General features: G+C 38.0%; 1 protein-coding gene across 1 annotated transcript; it reads right to left on the bottom strand.

Annotated features, from left to right (window-relative positions):
* Positions 1-237: 237 nt before the first annotated feature.
* nr2f5 (nuclear receptor subfamily 2, group F, member 5) lies at positions 238-21,979 on the bottom strand. The gene is made up of 4 exons (XM_077528011.1): positions 21,126-21,979; positions 8,320-8,618; positions 6,994-7,240; positions 238-2,806 (listed from the first exon to the last, which is right to left on the bottom strand). The coding sequence occupies exons 1-4, from the start codon at positions 21,514-21,516 to the stop codon at positions 2,478-2,480; spliced, it is 1,266 nt and encodes a 421-aa protein (XP_077384137.1). The 5' UTR covers positions 21,517-21,979; the 3' UTR covers positions 238-2,477.
* Positions 21,980-24,344: the final 2,365 nt, after the last annotated feature.

Raw genomic sequence — 24,344 nt, 5'->3', positions numbered from 1 at the left:
GGGTTTTTTTTTCCGAGGTTATCGCAACATTTCTCCACATTTTTTTTTTTTTTTGTAAATCCCTGTTATAACAGGTAACGACAGATTATGGCACAGTCATAAGATAAATGTGACAAAGTTTTTTTTTTGTTCTAAGGCAAGTTCAGCTAGTTGCAGAAAACAAAACACCCCCACAATAAACAACCCCCCCCCCCCCCCCAAAAAAAAAAAAAAACAACAACAACAAAAAACAGGTTGAATGGTGGTGTAGAAAAAGGATTGATTTGGAGAAGGCATGAGCGGGGAAGTGCTGCGCTTGTCAAGTCAACTTTTTTTTTTTATTGGGGGTCCGAGTGACCCCACCCACTGAATACTTGAATCATGCCCACTGTCAAGCTTTCAATAACCGATAATACTGTCACCAGTGATGACGTCGAAGCCGGGCTGCTTGCATGGCTGAAGTTAATTGACTTGATTATTATTATTATTTTTTTTTTTATGGGGGAGGCAGCAAGATGACAGGCACTGCAAACACAATCCTTTTTTTTTCTTGCCCTGATTAATGTGCATTGTCGGAAAAGATAAAAAAAATAAAATAAAAAAGATGGCGGTGGGTACTAGTTTACCCCAAGAACAACATGAGTAGCACACAGGTCTGTTCTAAAAATAGCTTGCTGAACCAATTCAGGGTTTCCCCCCCAGTGCTTTATAGGCCTTTTCTTTGACTCACTAATTGAGTAAAATATTTTCCAGGGCAAAATTTCGTTCAACTTTTTGACACATTTCTTCGGTTCCGAAATATTGTTCATTTTATTAGTACAATAACGGTGGCCGATAATTATTTGTAATTATCGAGCTATTAGAAGTCAAACAGATAAACCAGATAATAGAGAAACCCACAGATAATTATCAATAATTATCCACCAATTATATTTTATACAGATAAAGCAGATCATTGAGAAATCTGCTAATTATCAGCAATTATTGACCAATTTGACGTCAAACAGATAAACCAGATAATGAAGAAATTCACCGAAAATTTTCGGCAATTATCGACCAATTAGATATCATACAGATGAACCAAATACAGAAATTCATTCACCGAAAATTTTCGACATGCCATTGGTCCATCTGTTGTGGCTCGTATCAATACAATTCAGGTTTTCATACATTGAAACATTGCGTAACGTTTACACAATGTTTCAATGTATTTGTTATACTTATAGTAGGACTTCTGCAAACAATTATCGGCTTATCGGTTATCAACATCGGCACTTCTAAATTATTGGTTTATCGGTTGAAAATAGCATTATTGTGCATCTCTAGTGATAATTAATATGGTAACTTCATTATTTTTCATGTACTAATTGCTTTAAAAATTCATTTTTCTACTTGCTGTCGACTGATGATGACATCACGTGCTGAGGAAGTAGGTCCAATCATGGCTCAGTTTGCTGACCAACCCCAGAAAACAGGTGAGCCGTGATTGGTCGTTGCCTACTTCCTCAGCACAGGTGATGTCATCATCATGGCTCTCCTGTTTTCTCGGTTTGGTCAGTAAACTGAGCCACGATTGGTCGTTAGCTACTTCCTCAGCACAGGTGATGTCATCATCGGTTGACAACAAGTAGAAAAATGGCTTTTTAAACCTATTAATAGAAAAAAAATAAGTAAAAAATAGTGAAGTTCAAAAATTTAATTCTGGACAAAATACCAACTTTTCACTGCCAAAAGTTGTTCAATGAGTCAAGTATCCCTTTAACTCATTGACTGGCGGCCATTTTGACTGAAGCAACCCCCTTTCACTCCCAGCTGTTTTACTGGATTTTGACTGATTTTGCAAGGCCCACAGAATATTGTGTTCTATTGCTATAAAAGCATGGAACCTACCAAAAGAAAGATTAGAACTTCTTCTTTCATCAGGGGAAAAAAAAAAAAAAAAAAAGTATATTTCTGTTTCCGTTTTGCAGCAATTAGCATTAGAATATTGCTAAGTTTCACCATTATTCACAAATCTGTTTCGAATTGTGGGGAAAGAGCTTGTTTTCAACATGGTCCTGGTTGATCTCTTATACTCTGCTGCCAACTGCTGGCCGTTTTTGTGATTACAACCATTGCTTCACCCGTTCTCTGAAGTTGAGAGGATGCATCAAAGCCTTCTATATGCTCTAGCATAAAAAAAAAAAAACAAAAAACGTTTAAATACGTCTTAAAACATTTAAAATAGAACGTATTTATACGTTTTTGGGAGCAAATGAGTTAATATCGGTGCTTAGGAACCTGAGCATTGGCAGCAGAACCCCGCCATGCGGCGGGTGCGTATGAACGGACACGAGCGCCACTTTTCTCTCTGTATAAACAACACAATCAAACTTTTTGCAAAAAAAAAAAAAAAAAAGGTCCCCAAAAACCACAAAGACGTTTTTGGCGTTTGTCCTTTGTCACGTAATGGCTTGCGTGGGTCCAGTGTTTTTGTTTTTTGTTGGCCAGCGAGCGGGTCAGGGCCCGCCGTCGTTGTAGTGCAGCGCGACGGGGCGCTCGCGCTGCACGGCAGAGGCGGCGGGCACGTAGGGCCAGTTGTATCCGGATCCCGACAGCAGCATGTCGCGCAGCAGCGTCTCGATGGGCGTCTTGCCCACCAGCCGCACGAAGAAGAGCTGCTCGATGACGGGCGACGACACGATGCGCAGCGACGGCAGCCGCAGCAGCAGGCGGCCGAAGCGGTTGGGCTGGCTCGGGTACTGGTTGCGCACGTACTCCTCCAGCGCGCACTGAGACTTCTCCTGGATGCTCTCCACGTGGCCCGCGTCCGACAGGCCCATCGCGTCTAAACCACAACGACGACGACAACAACGGGAAACTCACGTTAGCTTGAAGCATTTTACTGTTATGTTAAAAAAAAAAAAAAAAAAAAAAAAAAAAAAAAAAAAAAAAAAAAAAAAAGGAGAAGTATCGACTTGGAAAAAATATAAATATATAATAATATAAAGTTGTATTTCTCTCAGAAATAAAAAAATAATTAATATAAATAAAAATAATAAAAAAATAATAAAAATAAATAAATAAATAAATAAATAAATAAATAAATAATCCACTTGGAAAAAAACTAGGAAGGTTTTTTCACTCAGAAATTCTAAGTACATGTTGCCATTTTATTAAAATAAATAAATAAATAAATAAATAAATAAATAAAAAATAGTATAGTATCTACTTGGAAAAAAATAGTAAAGTTTTTTCACTCAGAAATTCTAAGTACCGGTACATTTTACAGTTTATTAAAAATAAATAAATAAATAAATAAATAAATAAATAAATAAATAAATAAAGAATAGTATAGTATCTACTTGGAAAAAAAATAGGAAGGTTTTTTTTTCACTCAGAAATTCCAAGTACATTTTACAAAGAAAGTTTTGCCAGTTTATTAAAAAAAGAAAAAAGAAAAAGAAAAAAGAAAAAAAAAGTACTATAGTATTTACTTGGAAAAAAAAACTAGTAAGGTTTTTTTCCACTCACTAATAATAATAAAATATTAATAATTAGCATTAGACTATAACTAAGTTTCATCATTCACAAATCTGCTTAGAATTGTGGGGAAATCAGCTAATTTTCAACATTGTCCTGGTTAATCTCTTATACTCTGCTGCCACCTGCTGGCTGTTTTTTGTCGCTAGTACCATTTTTCACCCCTTCTCTGCAGTTGAGGAGCTGCATCAAAGCCTTCTGTATGGTCTAGCACAAAAAAACAAAACAAAAACAACAACGTATAAATACGTCTCTGGGAGACATAATACATTTAAAATAGAACGTATTTATACGTTTTTGGGAGCAAATGAGTTAACAGCACATCTTTTGCACATTTCTTTTTTTCTTTTTTTGTCCATATTTAAAGTAGCATTTTTTGTCATCCATCTAGTTGGCAAATGTGTGGCCCCCACGTGCCCGAGGGCCACCAGTTGCCCATAACTGGGTTATCATCTTCATGTGGTTGGGGGTGGGGTTTGTGTGCAAGTTAGCGTGTAGCGGTTGCGGGTTCTACTACAAGTATGATTCCTAAATTGCACTCCGGCCTCCACATGTGACTTCCATCCTCCAGTCTGCCCCTCCCCCATGCGCCGCACAGCTGAGCGAGACTGGGAGTTGGGGGGGTTACGTTGCGCGCTACACTTTTCACACCCTGCGTGTCAGAGGGGGGGAAAGCACGAGGGATTTGGCGCTGGCTGTGTGAAGTCCAAACAAAGACGCTTTTTTTTGGGGGGGGGATTTTTCCCCGTGACCCCCGCATGAACTCTCGTGTTGCTTGGTTTGAACCTGTCAGCTTGCATCGGGGCTCGTTTTTGTCACAGCGGGCTTTGATGTAACAAAAAAAAATAAAAAATATATAGCGTGTCAAGCTGTGTGAATCACTGCTTTACTTCTTTGTCGCTCCGAGGACAGCTGGACTGATTTTTTTTTGTGTGTGTGCGTGTCAGGCGGTCGTGTTCGTGACAAAGCGGCGGAGATTAGTCAAGCTGTCCTCCGCTGGCCAAAAAAAAAAAAAAAAAAAAAAAAAGCCGCTTCGCGTGCCCAAGCGGCAACTCTGCGGCCACTCGCGCCTTTCCGTGCCAAGCGGCGCAGACCAGGCGGGCGTGGTGAGGTGCACCGGGGAGGCCCATTCGCCAAACGCGGCGTCAGGAATTTCCCATCGCAGCAAACTTTAATCAACTGTTGCTTCACTTTAAAATAGGATGTTATCATAGCTGATTTTTTTTTTTTTTGTCTTTACATTTGGCATTTTGTGATGCAAATCAGTTGACGGCGTCCATCTTTTTTTTTTTTTTTTTTTAACTCATTCACTCCCCAAAACGTATTTATACGTTTTTGTTGTTGTTGTTTTTTTAATGCAAGAGCATACAGAAGGCTTTGGTGCAGCTTCTGACATGAAGAGGTGGCTTAAAACAATGGTAGTTACTACCAAAAATGGCCAGCAGGTGGCGGCAGAGTGAGATCAGCCACGGCTATGTTGCCACAAGCTCTTTTTGATAGTGTTTTCACCAGGAATGTAAATATCAATGAAATGAATCTGTATTCTAATTGCTACAAAACGGAAACAGGCACAAATATAATTTTTTTTCCTGATGAAAGAAAAGACTCGAATGTTCCTTTTTGTAGGTTCCATGTTTTGATAGCAATAGAACTCAATATTCTTTGGGGCTTTTAAAATCAGTCAAAATCCAGTAAAACAGCTGGGAGCAAAAGGGGATTGCTTCAGTGAAAATGGCCGGGAGTGAATGAGTTAACTGCTTTTGAACACCTGTAGACGATATCAAGTCTTCAAGTCAGCCTCACATGTACGCACGCTTTCAGCAAGGGAAGCATGAGCGGTCGCCGGCCAATCAGAGGAGGCATTTGATTGTGTGCGTGTCACATGGCGAGCTGAGGGCTACGGGCAGGGTGGGGGGTTAGCATGTAGGTCACGGGCGCGCTGTGGCCAATCCGGCGTTTATACATAATTTAACTTGCGAGATGAGGAGGGGATGATGGGATCATGGAGGAAGGAAAAGATTCACATTGCAATTTGGGGGGGGGGGGGGGCTCTGTTGTGCTAACTTGTTGACATCATGATGTCCCAGCGAGGTGTCCGGGTTATGACAGCACGTTTGGGGGGGAGGCGACGCCCAGCAAAGTGACGGCCGGCGGCGATCAGCGTCAAAAAGCGTCACAACAACAAAAACGCGGACGGCAGAAAACGTCGCAGAACGCGTACTACTATTAATTTCCTCAACAAAAACTAAACAAAAATAATTTTGTTCACACACATTTTTCACTGAACTAAAACTAGACTAGTCTAGACTAAAACTTTCATTAATAAACAATAACTGACAAGACAAAAATAAAAACTGGACTAAAAGCTATGGAAATTTTAGTTCATGAACAAAAACGAGACAAAAATGATATGATTTTGTGTAAAAAAAAAAATAAAAAAATTAAAAGCAAAAAAAAAGCCAATGGCTATAATTTTCCAACAATAAAGTTAATCCGACCGCTAACTAATGCTTGCTCACTTACTAGCTTGTAGCATGGAACCATAGTAGACACTTGTTGATATACTGGAATTATTTTACATCAAAATGTTGAGAGAAAATTTGATGTGAAATAGTTTTAGATACAAAATGTTCAACATATCTGCTGACAAAAAAAAAAAAAAAAATGTACAGGGGTAAAATGATTGTCCTGACTAAAACTAGACTAAAATGTTGACAGTTTTTGTTGACTAAAACGAGATGAATAAATGTTTTCTTGCACTAAAACAAAGACTAAAATGCTAGATTTATTGTCGACTAAAAATGGACTAAATAAAATGGGGTGAGGTTGACTAACTGTGATAAAAACGAACAAGCATGACTGAAATTGGACTAAAACCGAGACTAAATTTCAAAATGGCGCATAAAATTAACACTAAATTGAAATAAAATGATGTTTTGTTGGACTTAAATAAAGACTAAAATGGGAGATTTATAGTCAGCTAAAAATAGCCTCAATAAAAACGGGATGGGGTTGATATAAAAACGAACGAGCGTTAGTGAAATTGGACTAAAACAGACTAAATTTCAAAATGGTGGATAAAATTAACACTAAATTGAAATAAATTTAAGTTTTCTTGGACTAAAATAAAGACTAGCTAGATGCTAGCTTTATAGTCGGCTAAAAATAGACTCAATAAAAACGGGATGGGGTTGACGAACTGTGATAAAAACAAACAAGCGAAACTGGACTAAACCTGAAACTACATTTAAAAATGGCAGACAAAACTAACACTAAATTGAAATAAAATTATGTTTTCTTGGACTAAAATAAAGACGAAAATGTGAGATTTGTAGTCGACTAAAAATAGACTGAATAAAAACAGGATGTGGTTGACTATGATAAAAACGAACAAGCGTGACTGAAATTGGACTAAAAAATGGCGGATAAAACTAACGCTAAATTGAAATATTGGACTAAAATGTTGGCTTTCTAGTGGACTAAATGTCTCACCGGACGTGAAGAGCACGATGGACTTGAGGCAGGAGTACTCGGCGGTGTCGACCTGCAGCGCCTTGAGCTTCTCCACCTGCTCCTGGAAGACGCGGATGTGGTCCATGAAGGCCACCACGCGCTCGGCCGACATGGGCGAGGCGTGCAGGCCGGCCGCCGCCAGCAGGGGCGCCACGTGCAGCGGCATGGAGCACTGCGCCGCGTTCAGCACAAACAGTTCGCTCCACGACATGCGCAGCAGCGCCACCTACGGGCAGGGAGACGGCAGTTGACAGTCACAGACGCGTAGACTCGTGAAATTGTACATTTTTCGTTTTAGTTATAGTCTTTTCAATAAGGCTATGGGGACCAAAACTGGCAAAATTCTAAATGAATAAATGACTAACTAAATAAATAAATGACTAAAAGTGAAAATAAAAATGGATATAAAAAATATCATTTGAAAATCATATCTAAAAATTTTTTTTTTTAATTGGCAATATAAAGAGCAATGTATATACATAAATAAATACATTTGTATTTCATTTTTGAATTTTATTTTTTACATGTTTTTATTTTCACTTTTAGTCATTTCGTTAATTATTTAGTCCTTTATTTATTCAGTTATTTATCCATCCAACCCAAGACACGCTTAGGACCGCCCCCTCATTTGAAAAATTAATAAATAATAAGAATAATTCCAACTTGGCAGTATGGCCCAAAATAAAAATAAATAAATGACTAAATAAATGACTACATAAATAAATGAATGACTAAAAGTGAAAAGAAAAAAATATATAAAAATATATAATTCAAAAATTAAATATATATATGCTCTTTTTATTTTCATTTCTATTTTTTTTATATCCATTTTTGTTTTCACTTTTAGTCATTTATGTATTTATTTCTTTATTTATTTTGAAAGTGAAGAAACTTCACTTATTTAGCCCATTATGGCAATAAAAAGTCCATATTTTGTCTATAATTAATGTGATACTTTCATTATTTTCACGTACAAATAGTACCTTTAAAAAGACATTTTGCAACTTGCTGTCGACTGAAAATGACATCACAAGGGCTCAAGTAACCAATCACAGCTCACCTGTTTAGGTTTGGTCATGTGACATTCACAAGCTGAGCTGTGATTGGTTACCTGCGCCCTTGTGATGTCATTTTCAGTCGACAGCAAGTTGCAAAATGTGTTTTTCAAGGTACTAATTGCACATGAAAAATAATGAAAATATCAAATTTATTTTAAGCAAAATATTCATGTTTGACTGAATTGTGACGCGATCTAGGAATCGTCAACCGAGCGAAGGTCGCTGGCGACCTGGCGGGCGTCCGCACCTGATCCATGAGCTGCAGGTCGGGGAAGAAGGGGATGTTCTTGGCCCACTCGACGGCGCTGAAGAGCAGGCGGGCGGCCAGCTCGCAGATGTTCTCGATGCCCATCAGGTTGTTGCCCTGCATGCACTGGGCGCCGTAGCGCGAGGTGGGGTAGGGCTCGGCGCGCAGCAGCAGCGAGATGAAGCCCGACAGGTACGGCTGGCCGTTGTACGGCTCGCCGCCGCCGCCGCCGCCGCCGCCGTTGCTCAGGTACTGGCCCGGGCTGCTCTGAGAGTTGGACGTGCGTCCTCGTTGGACGGCTGCGGAGGAACAAAACAAAAAAAAAAAAAAAAAAGATCACAATTTCACATTGTTGCAATTTAAACAAAAAAATATATACTGTGCTGTATACTGTAAGAAGTCAATTTACAAAAAAAACAACATATTTTTAATGGAAAAAATTACTGTAAATGAAAAAAGAAAAATCAAAAAGCATTCATAATAAACAAACAATCATACCAAAACAAAAAAATATGTAATAAATGAAAAAATATATACTGTGCATTATAAGTAAATAAAACAACAACATACTTTTAATGGGAAAAAATGACTGTAGATGAAAAAAATAAACAAATAATGAATGAAAAAGCATTCATAATAAACTAAAAATATATATAAATATATATATATATATAATATATCTATAATAAAATATATAATAAATGAAAAATATGCTGTGCTGTATACTGTAAGAAGTAAATAAAAAGAAAACATACTTTTAATGGAAAAAATGACTGTAAATGGAAAAAAATAATGAATGAAAAAGCATTAATAATATAATCATACCAAAACATAAAAAATATATACAGTGCTGTATACTGTAAGTAAATAAAAAAAAACATACTTTTAATGGGGAAAAAATGACTAAATAAAAAAACTAATAATGAATGAAAAAACATTTATATATATATATACATTTATACTCAAAATATATATAAAAAATATTTTTTTTTAAATATATATAATAAAATATAAAATAAATGCAAAAATATGTTGTGCTGTATACTGTAATAAGTAAATAAAAAAAAACATACTTTTAATGGAAAAAATGAATGTAAATGAAAAAAGAACATATGTTGACTGAAATTTTTTTTTATAATAAATTAAAAATCACACCAAAATGGGGAAAAAAAAACAACGAAGAAATATATATAGCTCACAGTTTTTTTGTTTTTTTGTTTTTTAATTATCGCAGGTATTTTTTGTAACGCAACACCCGCGATAAACGAGGGAACGCTATATTTTACGTCGCAAGTCCGTTTTTAATTTCTACTTCGTCGAGTGTTCACGTTCGACGCGGATGATGGCGAGCGCTTGGAAAACACCTGTTCGCTGCTCGTCTTACACACTTGGGCGACTTTGCGGCGGGGGGGTCATCGGTGGGTAAGCGCAGCTGCGCAAAGTGAGGGCAAGGCGACCATGCTCTTTAAACTTCTTGGAAGGAGAAGTTTCCTGGTGGTGGTGCCGCCTCGGTCAGCCGACACCTTCCAGGAAACGAAGGGCACCTGCGGTCCAAACGAGGACACGGCCGTGTTAAGGCGCCACCCGATGCGACCTTCAATTCACAACTTGAAAGTCATCAAGATAGTTTGGCTTGCAAGACCATCAACAACATGGATGGCCTCATCTTGTCATTGCTGGACCATCCAGGACAACTACAAAAAAAAAAAAAAAATATATATATATATATATATATATATATATATATATATACACACCGCCAAAAACGTTTAATAACGTTTAGTAAAATCACGACGTATGATGCCATAAAGGTTACGTGAGGTCAACTACTTTTTTATATATATATATATATATATATATATATATATATATATATATATATATATATCAGTGGCAAGTGCAACATCCAAATGCAGCGCAGCCGGGTCAATGAGTTGTGAAATCAAAAACACCCACTAACTATGGGCAGCAGATGGCAGCATTGTATCTCTTTTCAATGGGCTGCCGGTGTATGGAAGTACTCAACTCAACTCAAGTTTATTTAACTTCGCAGCGCTAGCTGCTCGGGCCCTAACTAGAGCTGCGAATTACAATGAAACATGACACAATCTGATGAAATAGAATGTTCTCAAGGCTGATGTGAATGATCAAAGCCTTTGTAACATTAAACCTAATTTGATTTTCAAAAAATGAGTTAAAATGCTTGAAATCCGCTGGCATTGGGGGTTGTTTTTTGATAACGTGTGGCAGTAAAAGAGTTAAAAATAATTTAAAAATTACTAATAATAAAATCAAATAATAATAATAAAAATAATCATTAAAAAACTAATTGAAAATTATTTGATTGATTGATGGACACGCCAGGATCCCTCAAACTCGTGTTCCCAAGTGTGTGCCTAACACATCAAATGACAATTTAAAAAAAAAAATCAAATAAAGCAACTATATGTAACAGTCGGGGGATGGGAACCTCTGGGTACCTCGTAAAAAAAAAAAAAAAAAGAGGGCAGCAAGCAGGAGGTTGCACGGGGACACCTTCCAGCTGCCACTTCCAACGAACGGCAGCTGGCAGAGAGCACCGTCGCACGCCCGGCCTGACCGCCCCGGATTAGCCGGCGTGTCAGACTAGCTGGCGGAATTACAGCTATCCAGTCATATACAGGTCAGTGAAAGACACGCAAGTGATTGGGGCAAGAGGAAGTGCTGTTTCTTAAAGTTAAAGGGGCTGTCTGCCGGATTCACTCAGGAAAATGCACTTTTTAAATACAGGATGTACACACTTTAACTTTCTCTCAGTCTACACATCTGTGTTTTTGTTCATCTTTTGTGGTAATTTCGTCCTAAACTCCCACCCTCCCCAGCCTGTATTTTGCCATTTTGTGGTTGTTTTGTAAACAGCGGGACGTTTCAGTGGAAAGACAGTGTTTACAACCATCCAGCCAATCGCAGAGCGGGGGGGTGGCGTGTCGCAAACGGAGCCGGGCGAACGTGTCGGCTGAGTGACGTCACTCCCGCTGCAATTTGAAAGCACACACGGAATTATTTTTTTTTTTCACTCACTCACTCACAGAAGCTTAGGTGTGTGAATGAGTGAGTGAAGAAGTCAAACAAACAAAAAAACTCAGAAAAAGGTAGTGCTTTGGTTTTGAAATATTTTTTTCCTGTTTTTTTTTTAAAGAATGTTTAATCCCGTTTTTCTGAATATTTTTATGACAAAAAAATACTCATCCATCCATCCATTTTCTTGACCGCTTATTCCTCACAAGGGTCGCGGGGGGTGCTGGCGCCTATCTCAGCTGGCTCTGGGCAGTAGGCGGGGTACACCCAGGACTGGTTGCCAGCCAATCACAGGGCACACAGAGACGAACAATCATCCACACGCACAAGCACACCTCGGCACAATTTGGAGCACCCAATTAACCTGCCATGCATGTCTTTGGAATGTGGGAGGAGACCGGAGTACCCGGAGAAGACCCACGATTATTTATATTTTGGTACAAAACAAGAAAATTTTAAACATAGTTAAAAAATATATATATATATATTAAGACAAATACAATTATTTGAAACACTATAATTATGCAAGTTCCCATTGGATGAAACAAAATGTATTAAATTACTTTAAAATAAAATAAAAAAAAGTGCAAATGTATTCATTTAAACAACTCAAAAAATAGTATTCATCTTTTTTTTTTTAACAATTATGCTGATATTGTAATTGTGGAGTGTAATAATTGAAATAAGAATTGAATTTCGATTAATTGCACAGCCCTACTAAGCGATGTCCTGGCTGGTCCACTGATGTTGCAAATTAAACAATTGGTAAGCTAAAGTCAGCTGAACGTCAACATGACTTCAAAACTGTTCAATTAAAGCCAATTTGTCGCATATTGTTGCTTTAAATGACTTTTCCAGAATCTTTCACCCTAAAATGAAAACTGGTCATGACCGCATCGGCTCACGTGACACGCATTCAGTCAAGATTTGTGGAACCCAAACAAAGAAGAAGAAGAAGAATTTGGGGTCAATTATGAGTCAGGAGGGGGCGCCGTGACACACGCGAGAGAAAGCATGGCGTGAGCAACTTTTTTTTGTTGTTTTGCTGCGAGGATGTCGTTTGCCGGCGTCTGTCAGCCACTTCCTGAATTAATTAGTAAAAGCGAGCGGCTGGCTGCGATTCACGGGACGCTCACGCACGCACGCACGCACGCACTCGCTCGTTGCGAGTCGTTTGACGGGAAGCACACAAAACGCGTGCAGCTATTTTTAAACGCGCTCGTCAGCTTGCAGGAGTGCTGCCAGTCGGTCGTTTGGTCGGGCGGTCACGGTCGTTTGACCTTCCCGAACAAACGACAGCAAGCGCAAACTGAGTGAAAAACACTCAAGCAAAGCATAAAAACATGTAAAGTCCCGAGAAAAAAATAAATAAATAAAAAGGTCAGAAAAGGACAAATCGGAAGATTGACGATCCAAAACTTTGAAATGATTCCTCGCCAGGGCTGGACTGGCCATCTGGCGTACAGGGCAGACGCCCGGTGGGCCGGTCTTTTACATGCTTTTAATTATGATTTTCCTCAATTTTAACCCAAGAGACTAGCGAACAATTTAGAGGGATCGACCTGCTAATAATCCATTTCAAATATCGATAGCAAAGTGAAACATCTAAACGTGAATATGAGAATTGTTTTTTTTTTTTGCTTTTTTGGCAAACCAGGAAGTTGAAACTGAAAAGCGAATTTGATTTTGGCTACGCGGGGGTCAAGTGTCGTGATTTGTCACATGCTAAATGAGCATGCTAACGTAACAACTGTTAGCGTCACAGCGGTGGGATGTGGTGGAGATCCCACGATAACCCCCCCCCCCCCCCCCCCGTCCAATTTGGACTTTGGACCTGGCTGTGTCTGCTATGAATGTTTTAGTTTTGCTTGACCTACATTGGGCACCGCTGTTGGCTCAATATGGGTCACGCACGGGAGGCGACGGGCGCGGATCCCGCTGCTCGCGCGCACACCGCTTCAATTTGGGGACGCAATCGTTCCTTTTCATCTATTTGATTTTTCTCACATTTGAAACGAGCGTCCAAACGGCTAAAGATTAACTTCCTTGTACAAACAATGGAGGGAGGGGGGGAAGAAAAAAAAAAAGAGAGCAGAAAGACAGAGCTCAACAGCAGCGGAAGCGCACAAAAAAAAAAGAAAAAAAAAAAAGAAAAAAAAAAAAGCCCGAGGCTCCGAGCTCAATCTCGTCACATTTAAATGTCAAGTGTGACCAAATCAAACAAAAGGCGAGCAGCCTGCTGACTCTTGTTGGGGAAGGAAACGCAGGCAAGTAGTGACAAGCCGGATATGAGAAGCGCGCAACACGCTAACTTTTAGCACGCTTGGGGAACCTCGCTCCATCCACCGGACGTGTCCAGTAGGGTCTAAAATATCGATATCGAATCGATAGTCCTTTTCATAGCCCAATATCAATTCATAAAACCATCAATCGATACTTTTAATACAGTTTTTTTTAACTCGTAAATTAATGTGCCAAATAGGGCCCAACCGATCGAATCGGCCGATTATTGGCTTTCAAATATCAGCCCAAAACAATCGGCCAATTGAGCTAAATGGCTGATCATTTTCCCCCTTAAAACGTTATCAAGGAAAGCCGAAGTTTCCGATGCAATGAAAGTACCCTGGATTCACCATTTTGCTTTGCGTAGCATTAGCAACTAGCAAGTGTGTAGCATATGTTATTCTGTTGCCCCCAATCGATCTTTTTAGTTGTTTAATGACAACCGCAGTTGGAGTTAACTGTAAAATTAAATACACGTTAAAGAATGACATCCACTCTATATTTAAATACAGAGCACGCATCATTTTTAAAACATCGCTAGCCTAGTGCAAACAGGAGGTTAGCATATGCTACTGGGAAGTTAGCATCGACTTCGGGGAGTGTTTTCCTTAGCCTCACATGTTTGGTGTAATTAATTAGCACTTTCTGGTAACTTTACGATTATGGCAACATTACGAATCGTGATGTTGTGTTCTAAAATGTCGATTTGTTTCCTTCGCTTCCCGTTTAGTCATCAAGAGTGTGAGTTCATTATTGACAACAACACAAAAACGACAATGTCACAACGAGGTCAACGTTTCAAATCTTGACAGTGGTTGTTCTTAAAATGTGTTTTGTTTGTCACTTTTTGGCTTCCCATCTCGTCATCGTGTCATCTTTTGGTTTTGTAGCTTCGTAGATGTGATTGAATATGCAGGACCAAAACTGCCAAAATTCAAAATAAATAAATGATTAAATAAATAAATAAAAAACAAATGACTAAATAAATGACTAAAAGTACAAATAAAAATGGATATAAAAAAAATGTACTAATTTGAAAATTTTATCCCAAAAAATAAATATAAATGGAAATAAAAAGAATATATATAAATATATACATACATAAATAAATACATTTGTATTTTTTTTTAAATTATACTGTATTTTTTATTTCCGTTTTTATTTCCACTTTTATCTATTTATCTATTTATTTATCTATTTAGTCATTTACTTATTTAGTCATTTATTTTTCAAATTGGCAGTTTTGGTCCGTACTGAAAGTCGAAATGTTATTCAAATAAGAGGGGCAGTCCTGTCTTGGGTTAGAAAATAACATCCATCCATCCATCCATCCATTTTCTTGACCGCTTATTCCTCACAAGGGTCGCGGGGGCTGCTGGCGCCTATCTCAGCTGGCTCTGGGCAGTAGGCAGGGGACACCCTGGACTGGTTGCCAGCCAATCGCAGGGCACACAGAGACGAACAACCATCCACACTCACAAGCACACCTAGGGACAATTCGGAGCGCCCAATTAACCTGCCATGCATGTCTTTGAAATGTGGGAGGAGACCGGAGTACCCGGAGAAGACCCACGCGGGCACGGGGAGAACATGCAAACTCCACCCAGGAAGGTCCGAGCCTGGACTCGAACCGGAGACCTCAGAAGAAAATAACATAATTCAAAAATTAAATAGAAATGTATTTATTTATGTATATATTTATTGTTCTTTTTATTTTCATATAATTTTTTTTATATCATTTTCGAATTATATATATATTTTCTAACCATTTTTATTTTCACTTTTAGTCATTTATTTATTGATTTAGTCATTTATTTATTTATTTACTTAGAATTTCGTCAGTTTTGGTCCTCCATAATTGAATACATCGTAATGATACAGCAACAGAAATGCAAACATTTTCAATCCTGACATTTTTAAAATGTTTTGTTACTTCTGCACCCCATCGAGTCGTCATGCCATTTTTTTTTTGTTTTTTTTTGTTTCCTAGCCTCGTGTGGTTTATATAAGTCGTTTGTAAGGCATATTAACTAAAACAAATAAATAAATTAATTATCTTACTAGATTTCAAAGCTTATCACAAGGTTGTTGTTTTTTTTTCTTCCCATCTAGTCGTCACGCCAATTTGTTTTGTTTCCTAGCCTCCTGCGATTTAATAAATTGATCTGCCGTAGCATAGCAACTCAGACGTTAGCATCAAGGCAACATTTTGACGCCTAGAATAAGCATTAGCATTAGCGGTTTTGTTTGTTACTTTGGCTTCCCGTCCAGTCATCACGGCAACTTTTTTGTTTCCTATCATGGCATCTTTTTTTTTCCAGTTCTTGCGGGCAAATGCAAAACATTGGAGGAAAACAAGCGGCGGTTGTGCGAGGTTAGACGAGGACCGCCCGCCCGCAGACACGCCCGCCGTTGCCCCCGATTCTCCATGTCATCCTTTCTCGATATGAGGAGGTCAGACGTGCCCCTCGGGGCGGGTGGGAAGCCAACGCGGAATCTTCTCCATGCGAAGAGGTCATTAAACTTTTAGCGTGTCGACTGGAAATGTCAAAGCGATATCAAAGCAAACACACTCGAACACGCTCATTATTTAACAGACAAAATCCGTCGCACTGTTTGCGGCTGACGAATGGCGTCTTTATCCCGGTTGCCTTGGGGGAGGTTCTGGTCAACACGCGGCTTGACGGCTTTCCAAACCAATAAAACATTCCTGGAAGATCACTGGTGGAAAAGAACAAGTACAAATACTTGACATTTCTACTTGGGTACATTTTTTCCAGGAACTTTACTTGAGTACATATTTAATTGAAGCAATCCCCTTCGCTCACGGCTGTTTTACTGGTTTTAGACTGATTTCGCAAGGCCCACAGAATATTTTGTTCTATTGCTATGAAAACATGGAACCTACCAAAAGAAAGATTAAAGTCTTTTCTTCTTCTGTTTCCGTTTTGCAGCAATTAGCATTAGAATAAAACAGCTTGTTTTGCAACATGGCCCGGGTTGATCTCTTATACTCTGCTGCCACCTGTTGGCCGTTTTTGTAATTACTGCCATTGCTTCACCCGTTGTCTGCAGTAGAGAGGCTGCATCAAAGCCTTCTGTATGTTCTAGCATAAAAACAAAAACAAAAAACAAACAAAACGTATAAATACGTCTTTGGGACACTTAACCATTTAAAATAGAACGCATTTATACGTTTTTGGGAGCAAATGAGTTAAAGAAATAAATATTTGTTTTGTCCCTACATATAACGACGAGTTAGGTGTTTTGATTCATCGTTTCAGCTCTACATAAAAATCACTACATAAAGATGAGGAAGTATTTGATTAATTGTTCCATAAATTGTACTAAAACTAAAATACAACCAGATGACTAAATGATGAGTAAAATTTGAATTAATTTTAGTCAAAAGACGATAACTAAAACGAAATTTTAATTTCTTGTCAAAACTAGTTACAAATAGGTGTTATCATTTTCTATATAAAAGTTGAGATGAAGTTCAATATCGACTAAACTGTCAATTTAGTCGACTAAAATGGCTCTTTATTTCCGTTGACTATAATTGGATTAAAAGTAAAATAAAATCAGATGACTAAATTATGACTAAACTGTCAATTTAGTCAACTAAAATTGCTCTTTTTTTGTTGAATAAAATGTCTCTTTATTTTCGTCAACTGAAATTGGACAAACTAAAAATAAAATCAGATGACTAAATTATGACTAAACTATCAATTTCGTCGAGTAAAATTGCTCTGTTTTTGTCGACTAAAATGGCTCTTTATGTTCGTCTAATAAAATTGGACTGAAACTAAAATAAAAATCAGATGACTAAATTATGACTAAACTGTCAATTTCGTCGAATAAAAGTGCTCTTTTTTGTCAACTAAAATTCATCTAAAACAACAACAACAACAAAATCAGATGACTACATTACGACTAAATTGTCAATTTAGTCGACTAAAATTGCTCTTTTTTTTGTCGACTAAAATGGCTATTTTCGTCGACTATAATTGGATTAAAACTAAAAATCAGATGACTAAATGATGACTAAAACGATTATTAATTTTAGTCTAAACTAAAACTAAATAAAAATTTGTCAAAATGAACATTGCTTGCCGGCTCATTTCAGCAAGACAACGCCAAGTTGAATTCCGCACATAAAACTTTCAAAAGCGCAAACCACGACTGACTGAAGTGGATTACCAACGTCATCGATGAATCGACTCGATTGGATTCTTGTCGACTCGAGTCCAAAACATCTCGAGTCGTCTGCCGTCCGTCCGTCAGAGCTTCAACCGAGCGTGGATGTCGCCATAAAATAATGATGGCACCGCCGCGCTCAAATATTCATGCGGACATTGTTTATTTTATTTTTTCCACGGAAGCCGTTTAAAAGACGAGACCGCTTCCTGTTCAGCAACACGTCCATTTGTCCCCGGGGCCCCCCGACACTGCCAGTGTTGATAAACACCAGGCGGGACGGCAAAGAGGATTTCGGGACGCTCGTTAATCCCGATGACCTCAAATGCACCAGCACACACACACACACACAAATTAAAAAAAAAAAAAAAAAGGAAAATGGTTCCGCTTTATTCAAATGAAGCGCTTCTCATGTTTCCATCAATTCCGAATATTTATTTATTTATTTATTTTGTCGTTTCATGTGCTTTTTGTTTACTGGCCAGTGAGCAAAAAACGCGACCTCAATCAACACTCACAACTTTATTTATTTTTATTTTTTTTAATGCTCGGGAAAAAAAATTCTTCAAAGAAGATACAGTGTTAAATAGAAATAAAAAGATATTGTATCGTGATATGTAGTCACATCCCTACAAATGACCAGTAAAAATCAGCTGAAAATGTATTTTTGAAAAAAAAAAAAACATCTCTATTTTTATGACATTAGTAAAATTTGACAAGCTGGTAACGCTTGTAACTCACACCACTGCCACCAGGGGCAGCAGCTGCAAGTGAAAACAGCAGAGGGCCCAGCATTGAACCCTGCGGAACATTTTCGCCCGACCAATTTCTTTTTTTCTACTCGACACAGTATGAAAAAAAGAAATCACACGACATACCATCACAACAACTATTGTCACAATATATATATATTTTTTTCATTCCTGTCATGTGTTCAAGCAGATTATTGGACATATTAAAAATAATATGTTTGAATAATTGGACTTTCTTTGAGTGCTGCCATTCATTTTTTTTTTTTTTTGATCACATGACCAGATTGTGTTGCTGACGCTTTATTATTTCTCTTTTTTTTTCTCCAGCAGTGGTAAGAGCGCAGCTCATCAGGAGATTTCCTCGGGGACGAGCATGACCGAGTTCGTGTGGCTTGTGGGCGACCGACGAGGCACGCACGCACACACGCGCAACGCGTGACCTGGAAAGCAGGCGGGAGCATCTCAGGTGACGCCTCGCTTCCTTTTCAATGGAGAGAGAGAGAGGGGGGGGAAGCGAACAAAAAAAACAAAAAAAAACGAGGCTGCTATCCCTTTAAGAAAACTTCCGAGGTGTCCTTGAGTGACCCCCGTGAACACTCACTTGCAAACTGGCGGCCCCGGGGCCAATTATGGCCCCTAAATGGCGGAACGGACTAATTTTGTGGCGCTTACGTGAAAAAGTGCAAGTATACCCGAAGCAAAGCCACGTTTTTCTGCGGGTACTGCCGGCCAACACGCAAGCGGGAAGCAAAGCGAGGAATTGGTGCCAAGGAAGTACGATGAAGTGATATGTCGGGGGAGGAGCCAAGTTGAGCCGGAAGGTTTGACGTTTTTTTCTTTTTTTTCTTTTTTTTTTTGAGTTTGAAGTGATCTTAAAGTTTTCAAAATATTGATCATGAGCTGAGAAATATTTTTGAGGCGGGGTCAATTGTTTTGTTTGAATGTACATAACACAGTAATACGATGAGGTGATTATGAGTGTAAATCAATTCTGATTTTGCATCTGGATGTGAGCCACCCTCACAAAAAAAAAAAAAAAAAGTTGAAAAGAGTGCCAATTAATAATAATGACCAATTAAGGGGGGCAAATCCCCCCCCCCCTTTTTCACCGACCAACACGTTTGCTGCTACTCTGCTTTTGGCGCCGAGTGACCCGTTGTTAATGCAACACAAGAGTAGCCATGTTGCCACAAAACGGATCGAAACAACGTTTTGGGCAAAACAAAAAAATAAATAAAAATTAATGGAATTGGGAGGGGCTGGATGGCTTCTTGTCATTATTCGATTCGATTCAAAACCGATTAATCCCAATATGAATTTATAAGTCAATTTTTGCGATTTTTTAACTCAAATTTAGAAAATTCTAATCAGTAAACCTGTACATGTACACTGTGAGATTTGTATGAAAATGTGTTATTTATCTGAAATTTCAGTCTTATAACTGTGTTTGAACAGCATTGAAATAAAATCTGAAGTTTTAATGTTCTATTAATAAAACATTCTTCCATGCTTAACGTTTTATGAATATTTTTCCATCAAAAATGGACGTTTAAAAATCGATTTGGCCGCCTATTGAATCGATTCGAGAATTGCGCGGTGTAAAATTACGATATATTGCCAAATCGATTTTTATTTTATTTTTTTTATTTATTTTTATTTTATTTTATTTTATTTTATTTAACACCACTAGTCATTATCTTTTTTTTGGATAAATAAAAAGTGCTGCTACTTATCGCTATGGCAACCAGGTTAAAATATATTCATAGTGAGTTAAAGCGACAATTTTTACCCTTTAAAAAGTTTCACAAGTGTAATGAAGCCTGATATTGATATTAACTTAGGACAGTTTCAACAAAAATCTGCATTTTTCATAAATAAATATTAGCTTTAATCTTTAATGGTTGAGTTGTCACTTGGTAAAAAAAATTACAAAGTTCAAATGTCAGCTGCATGTTTATTATTTCATTGCTCATGCCCCCCCCCCCCAAAAAAAGCATGTTATTTGGGTAAAAAAAAAAAAAAAAAAAAAAAAGTTTTATATATATTTTTTAAATATTTTTTTATATGATTATATTATATAATTATTATTTATATGATTATTATTTATTTTTATTTATGTATTTAATGGTTGAGCTGTCACTTGATGGTTAAAAATGAAAAAAAAACGCACGTATAAACTTAATAATTACAAAGTTCAAAGGTCAGCAGCATGTTTATTTCACTGCTTATGTTTTCCCCCCAAAAGCATGTTATTGTTATTTTTGGGTTTTACAACACGAAAAAAGTTTAGATATATTTTTTATTTTATATCTTTATTGTTATTTATTATTATTTATTTCATTTGTATGTATTTATTTTGTTTTCTTGATGTGCTCAAGCGGTCCCGGTGATCGTTTTTGTTTTTTTGTTTTTTTTGCGGTTAAGAAGAAGAAGCTGAAAACGAAGCTACCTAACCAAGCAAGCAAGCAACCAACCAACCCAAACGCGCAGCTGCCACGCCACGCGCTTGCTTACCTTCCCTCCTCATGCCGACCTTGAGGCACTTCTTGAGGCGGCAGTACTGGCACTGGTTGCGGTGGTGCTGGTCGATGGGGCAGTCGCGGCCGCCGCGGCAGCTGTACGACAAGTTCCGGCGCACGGAGCGCTTGAAGAAGCTCTTGCAGCCCTCGCACGTGAACTGGCCGTAGTGCTTGCCGCTCGACTTGTCCCCGCACACCATGCAGTCCACGTTGGGCACCTTGTCCCCGGACAGCGCCTCGTTGCCCGGCGTCATGGAGCCGGCGGCGGGCGTCCCGGGCGCGCCGACACCGACGACGACGCTCGGGTCCTGGCCGCCGCAAAGCTGCAGCTGCGAGCCCGGCTCGGCGGAAATGCTCTCTGGCCACTGGTTTACTACCATTGCCATGCTAACCTGCGCGGACACTTTTTGGGGAAAAAAAAAAAAAAAAAAAAAGAAGCTGGCGAGTGAGGAAACGCTGCGCGGTTCTTTTTTTTGTGGGTGGGGGGGGGTCAAAGTTCACAAGTCAGTCATGACCGCGCGAGGAGTGTCGACGGATGATGATGATGATGATGTCCCGGTGCTGGCCGGCCGCCTCGCACCGATCCATAAACACGTCCGAACCCGCGTCCCGGGAAAAACGAGGAGTCCAAAAGATTCCAGCACGTTTGTCGTCCAGTAGTTAGTCCCGAGTCCGATCCACATCCACGTCCACGTCGCGCTGCTTGTGCACTCCTCGATGCTGACTGACTGACTGACTGAAGTGGCTGACTGAGTGGCTGTGCGCTCCCTAGCGTGCGTTCAAATAAAACCGGCCCGAAAACGCGCACGAGCTCCCGCAACAAACGCGCGTCGCCTCCCACAGTCCAAAAAAAAAAAAAGAAAAAAGCGCACATTAGGAAGGAGGGAGGGAGGGGGCGTGGCGTCACCCCGCCCCCTCCAGTAGAGGGAGCCATATAAAGGTATGAGTGCCATATAAGGGCAGGCTTCAAGACCCCGCCCCCTCCCACTTTTGGTAAAGGGGGTCGGCCCAGGATTGGATTGGGGGGGGGGCATTTGGGGGTCTCCAGTGGAGCCCCGAGTTCATTTAGAAGGAGGAGAAATTTGGATTGGAAGATTTAAAAAAAAATAAAATAAATTCTATTTTCAACTTTAAAAAAAAAAAAATAAATCATCATCATTATTATTGTACAGCTTCTAAAGTGGGTTAATACTTCAACAATTTACATATAAATGAAAATATCGCCTAACTTTTTTTTTTTTAATTTTATTTGTGCCGTTTTTGGAGCAAGTTTGCATAAGAGAGTTATACCGTTAATTGTAAAAGTTGAATAATGACGATTCTTACAGTTTTCAAAGACGCTTAATTCATTTAATTAAAAAAATTATAAATATATATTTTTGTTTTCGCAAAGTTTCAACCAATGAAAAGAAACAAAAATAATACACAAAGGCTTTTTATTTCAAATTATATATATATATATATATGTATATATATATATATATATATATATATATATATATATATATATATATATATATATATTATATACATATATAATATGACATATATTATATATATGTCACATAAGTTATGGTGATTTTTATTCTAATAAGTTATCATCATTACCAGGTGTCTGATACTGCTCGGTGGTACAGTTGATAAAGTGCATGGTCCAGTAACCAGGAAGTCATCATTTCATATCTCTCTCTCAATTTACTTCATAAACATTCGACATGCATTCAAATCTTAGCATTCAGCTATTAGCATTCCGATTTCAGCATTCCCACGCAATTTCCCCTGAAATTGCACTTAGTCTAGTTCAACCAAAATGTATGGTAAAAAAAAAATAAAAAAATACACAAATGACTAGCATTTGTTCACTTTTTTATTTATTTATGTTTAAAGTCTTAAGTCCTCGTTAAAGAAGCCACTTTTGGACAAAAGAGACAAAAATATTGCAACAAGAAGCGCAAACAACAAAAGGTGGCTTCACCAAATTGTCGGCCATTTGAGAAAGTGTTGCCTTTAGGGGACTTTTGAATTTGTCTGTAAATGTCATTAACAAGAAGAAGCGGATCGTTTTCACACATTTGTCAAGTGGAGGTGAGTGAGCTGCTCAATTTTGCTCTTGTCTCAAAATGACACCAAGCGGGAGAAAGTCCTCACATGCATTTTGCTCGACTGATTTGGAACTTGGGGTGTCAAAATTGGCGGGTTAATTTTGAGTTCATCAAAAGTTCCTTTAACGCCACAAATTTTATTCATGCGCAAATTATTACTTGGAAAGCCTGTCATGCGGGGGAATTCCAGTCGCAACGTAGCAGGCACGTCCATGTCAAAATTTAGCAGTAATAAATTTAACAGTCATGCATATATTTGTGGAGACTGGAGTCAAGTTGTATTTTACAATTTTAAAAACGTGTATAATTTCAAAATAAAAACAGTTAATTCGTGTTGAAGATTATAATCCAACATATGAGAGCTATCTATGGATAGCTCTTAATATGAAAAGAAAAATGCACTGAGCTGTCGCCATCTTACAAATTTCATTTAATTATTATTATTATACTTTATTTTTCAAGAATTATATATTTATTATAATTATATTATTATACTATATATTTTTTAATATATATTTATATATATATATATATATAAAATTCATATTTTATTTTATCATTATTATTATTATATTTATTTATATTATTTATATTCATGTTTTTTCACTTATGTAAACAAGAAGTATGAAAACTTTTGTACAATTGTACATTTAAAACAGATATAAAAATTAGCGATTAATTGTGAGTAAACTATTGAATGTGAATTAATTTCAATTAAAAATTTTAATTGCCTGACACCACTAGTTGGAACATTTGGTTATGCAATTATGATGGTTAACATGTTGGAAATGCCTGATATGTCTCAGGTTGGGACACAGAAAGCGGCGCACAAACTCATTAAAACATTTAGGCGAAGTTTTAAAAAACAACACACCTAGAAATGCTTCATTTATGTAAAAAATATTAAATAGTCCAATTCAAAGCCCCTCCTTAACATGATGTCGTTTAGTTGGCCGCCTCCCTGTTGACATTTCTGAGACTTTTTTTTTTTTTTTTTGGTGCATCCTGTTATGATTGACATGCTCACCATATTTCATACGGACTCATCTAATTATTTTTAGCATCAACATGTCAAAGGGCAAGCCTTGGAATTCACCCAAAACTGCTTGATG

Source organism: Festucalex cinctus, chromosome 7 (assembly GCF_051991245.1).
Source record: "Festucalex cinctus isolate MCC-2025b chromosome 7, RoL_Fcin_1.0, whole genome shotgun sequence".
In the NCBI taxonomy this organism is placed as follows: domain Eukaryota; kingdom Metazoa; phylum Chordata; class Actinopteri; order Syngnathiformes; family Syngnathidae; genus Festucalex; species Festucalex cinctus.
This window is presented reverse-complemented; position numbering and strand designations above follow the sequence as displayed.

What these genes read in the sequence shown, in the direction of transcription:
- nr2f5 (XM_077528011.1), bottom strand. Translation starts at nt 21,516, where the DNA reads ATGGCAATGGTAGTAAACCAGTGGCCAGAGAGCATTTCCGCCGAGCCG. An exon ending in GGTCGGCATGAGGAGGGAAG is followed by an intron (nt 8,619 to 21,125) that starts GTAAGCAAGCGC and finishes GTTCCTCCGCAG; the next exon opens with CCGTCCAACGAGGACGCACG. An exon ending in ACCTGCAGCTCATGGATCAG is followed by an intron (nt 7,241 to 8,319) that starts GTGCGGACGCCC and finishes CCCTGCCCGTAG; the next exon opens with GTGGCGCTGCTGCGCATGTC.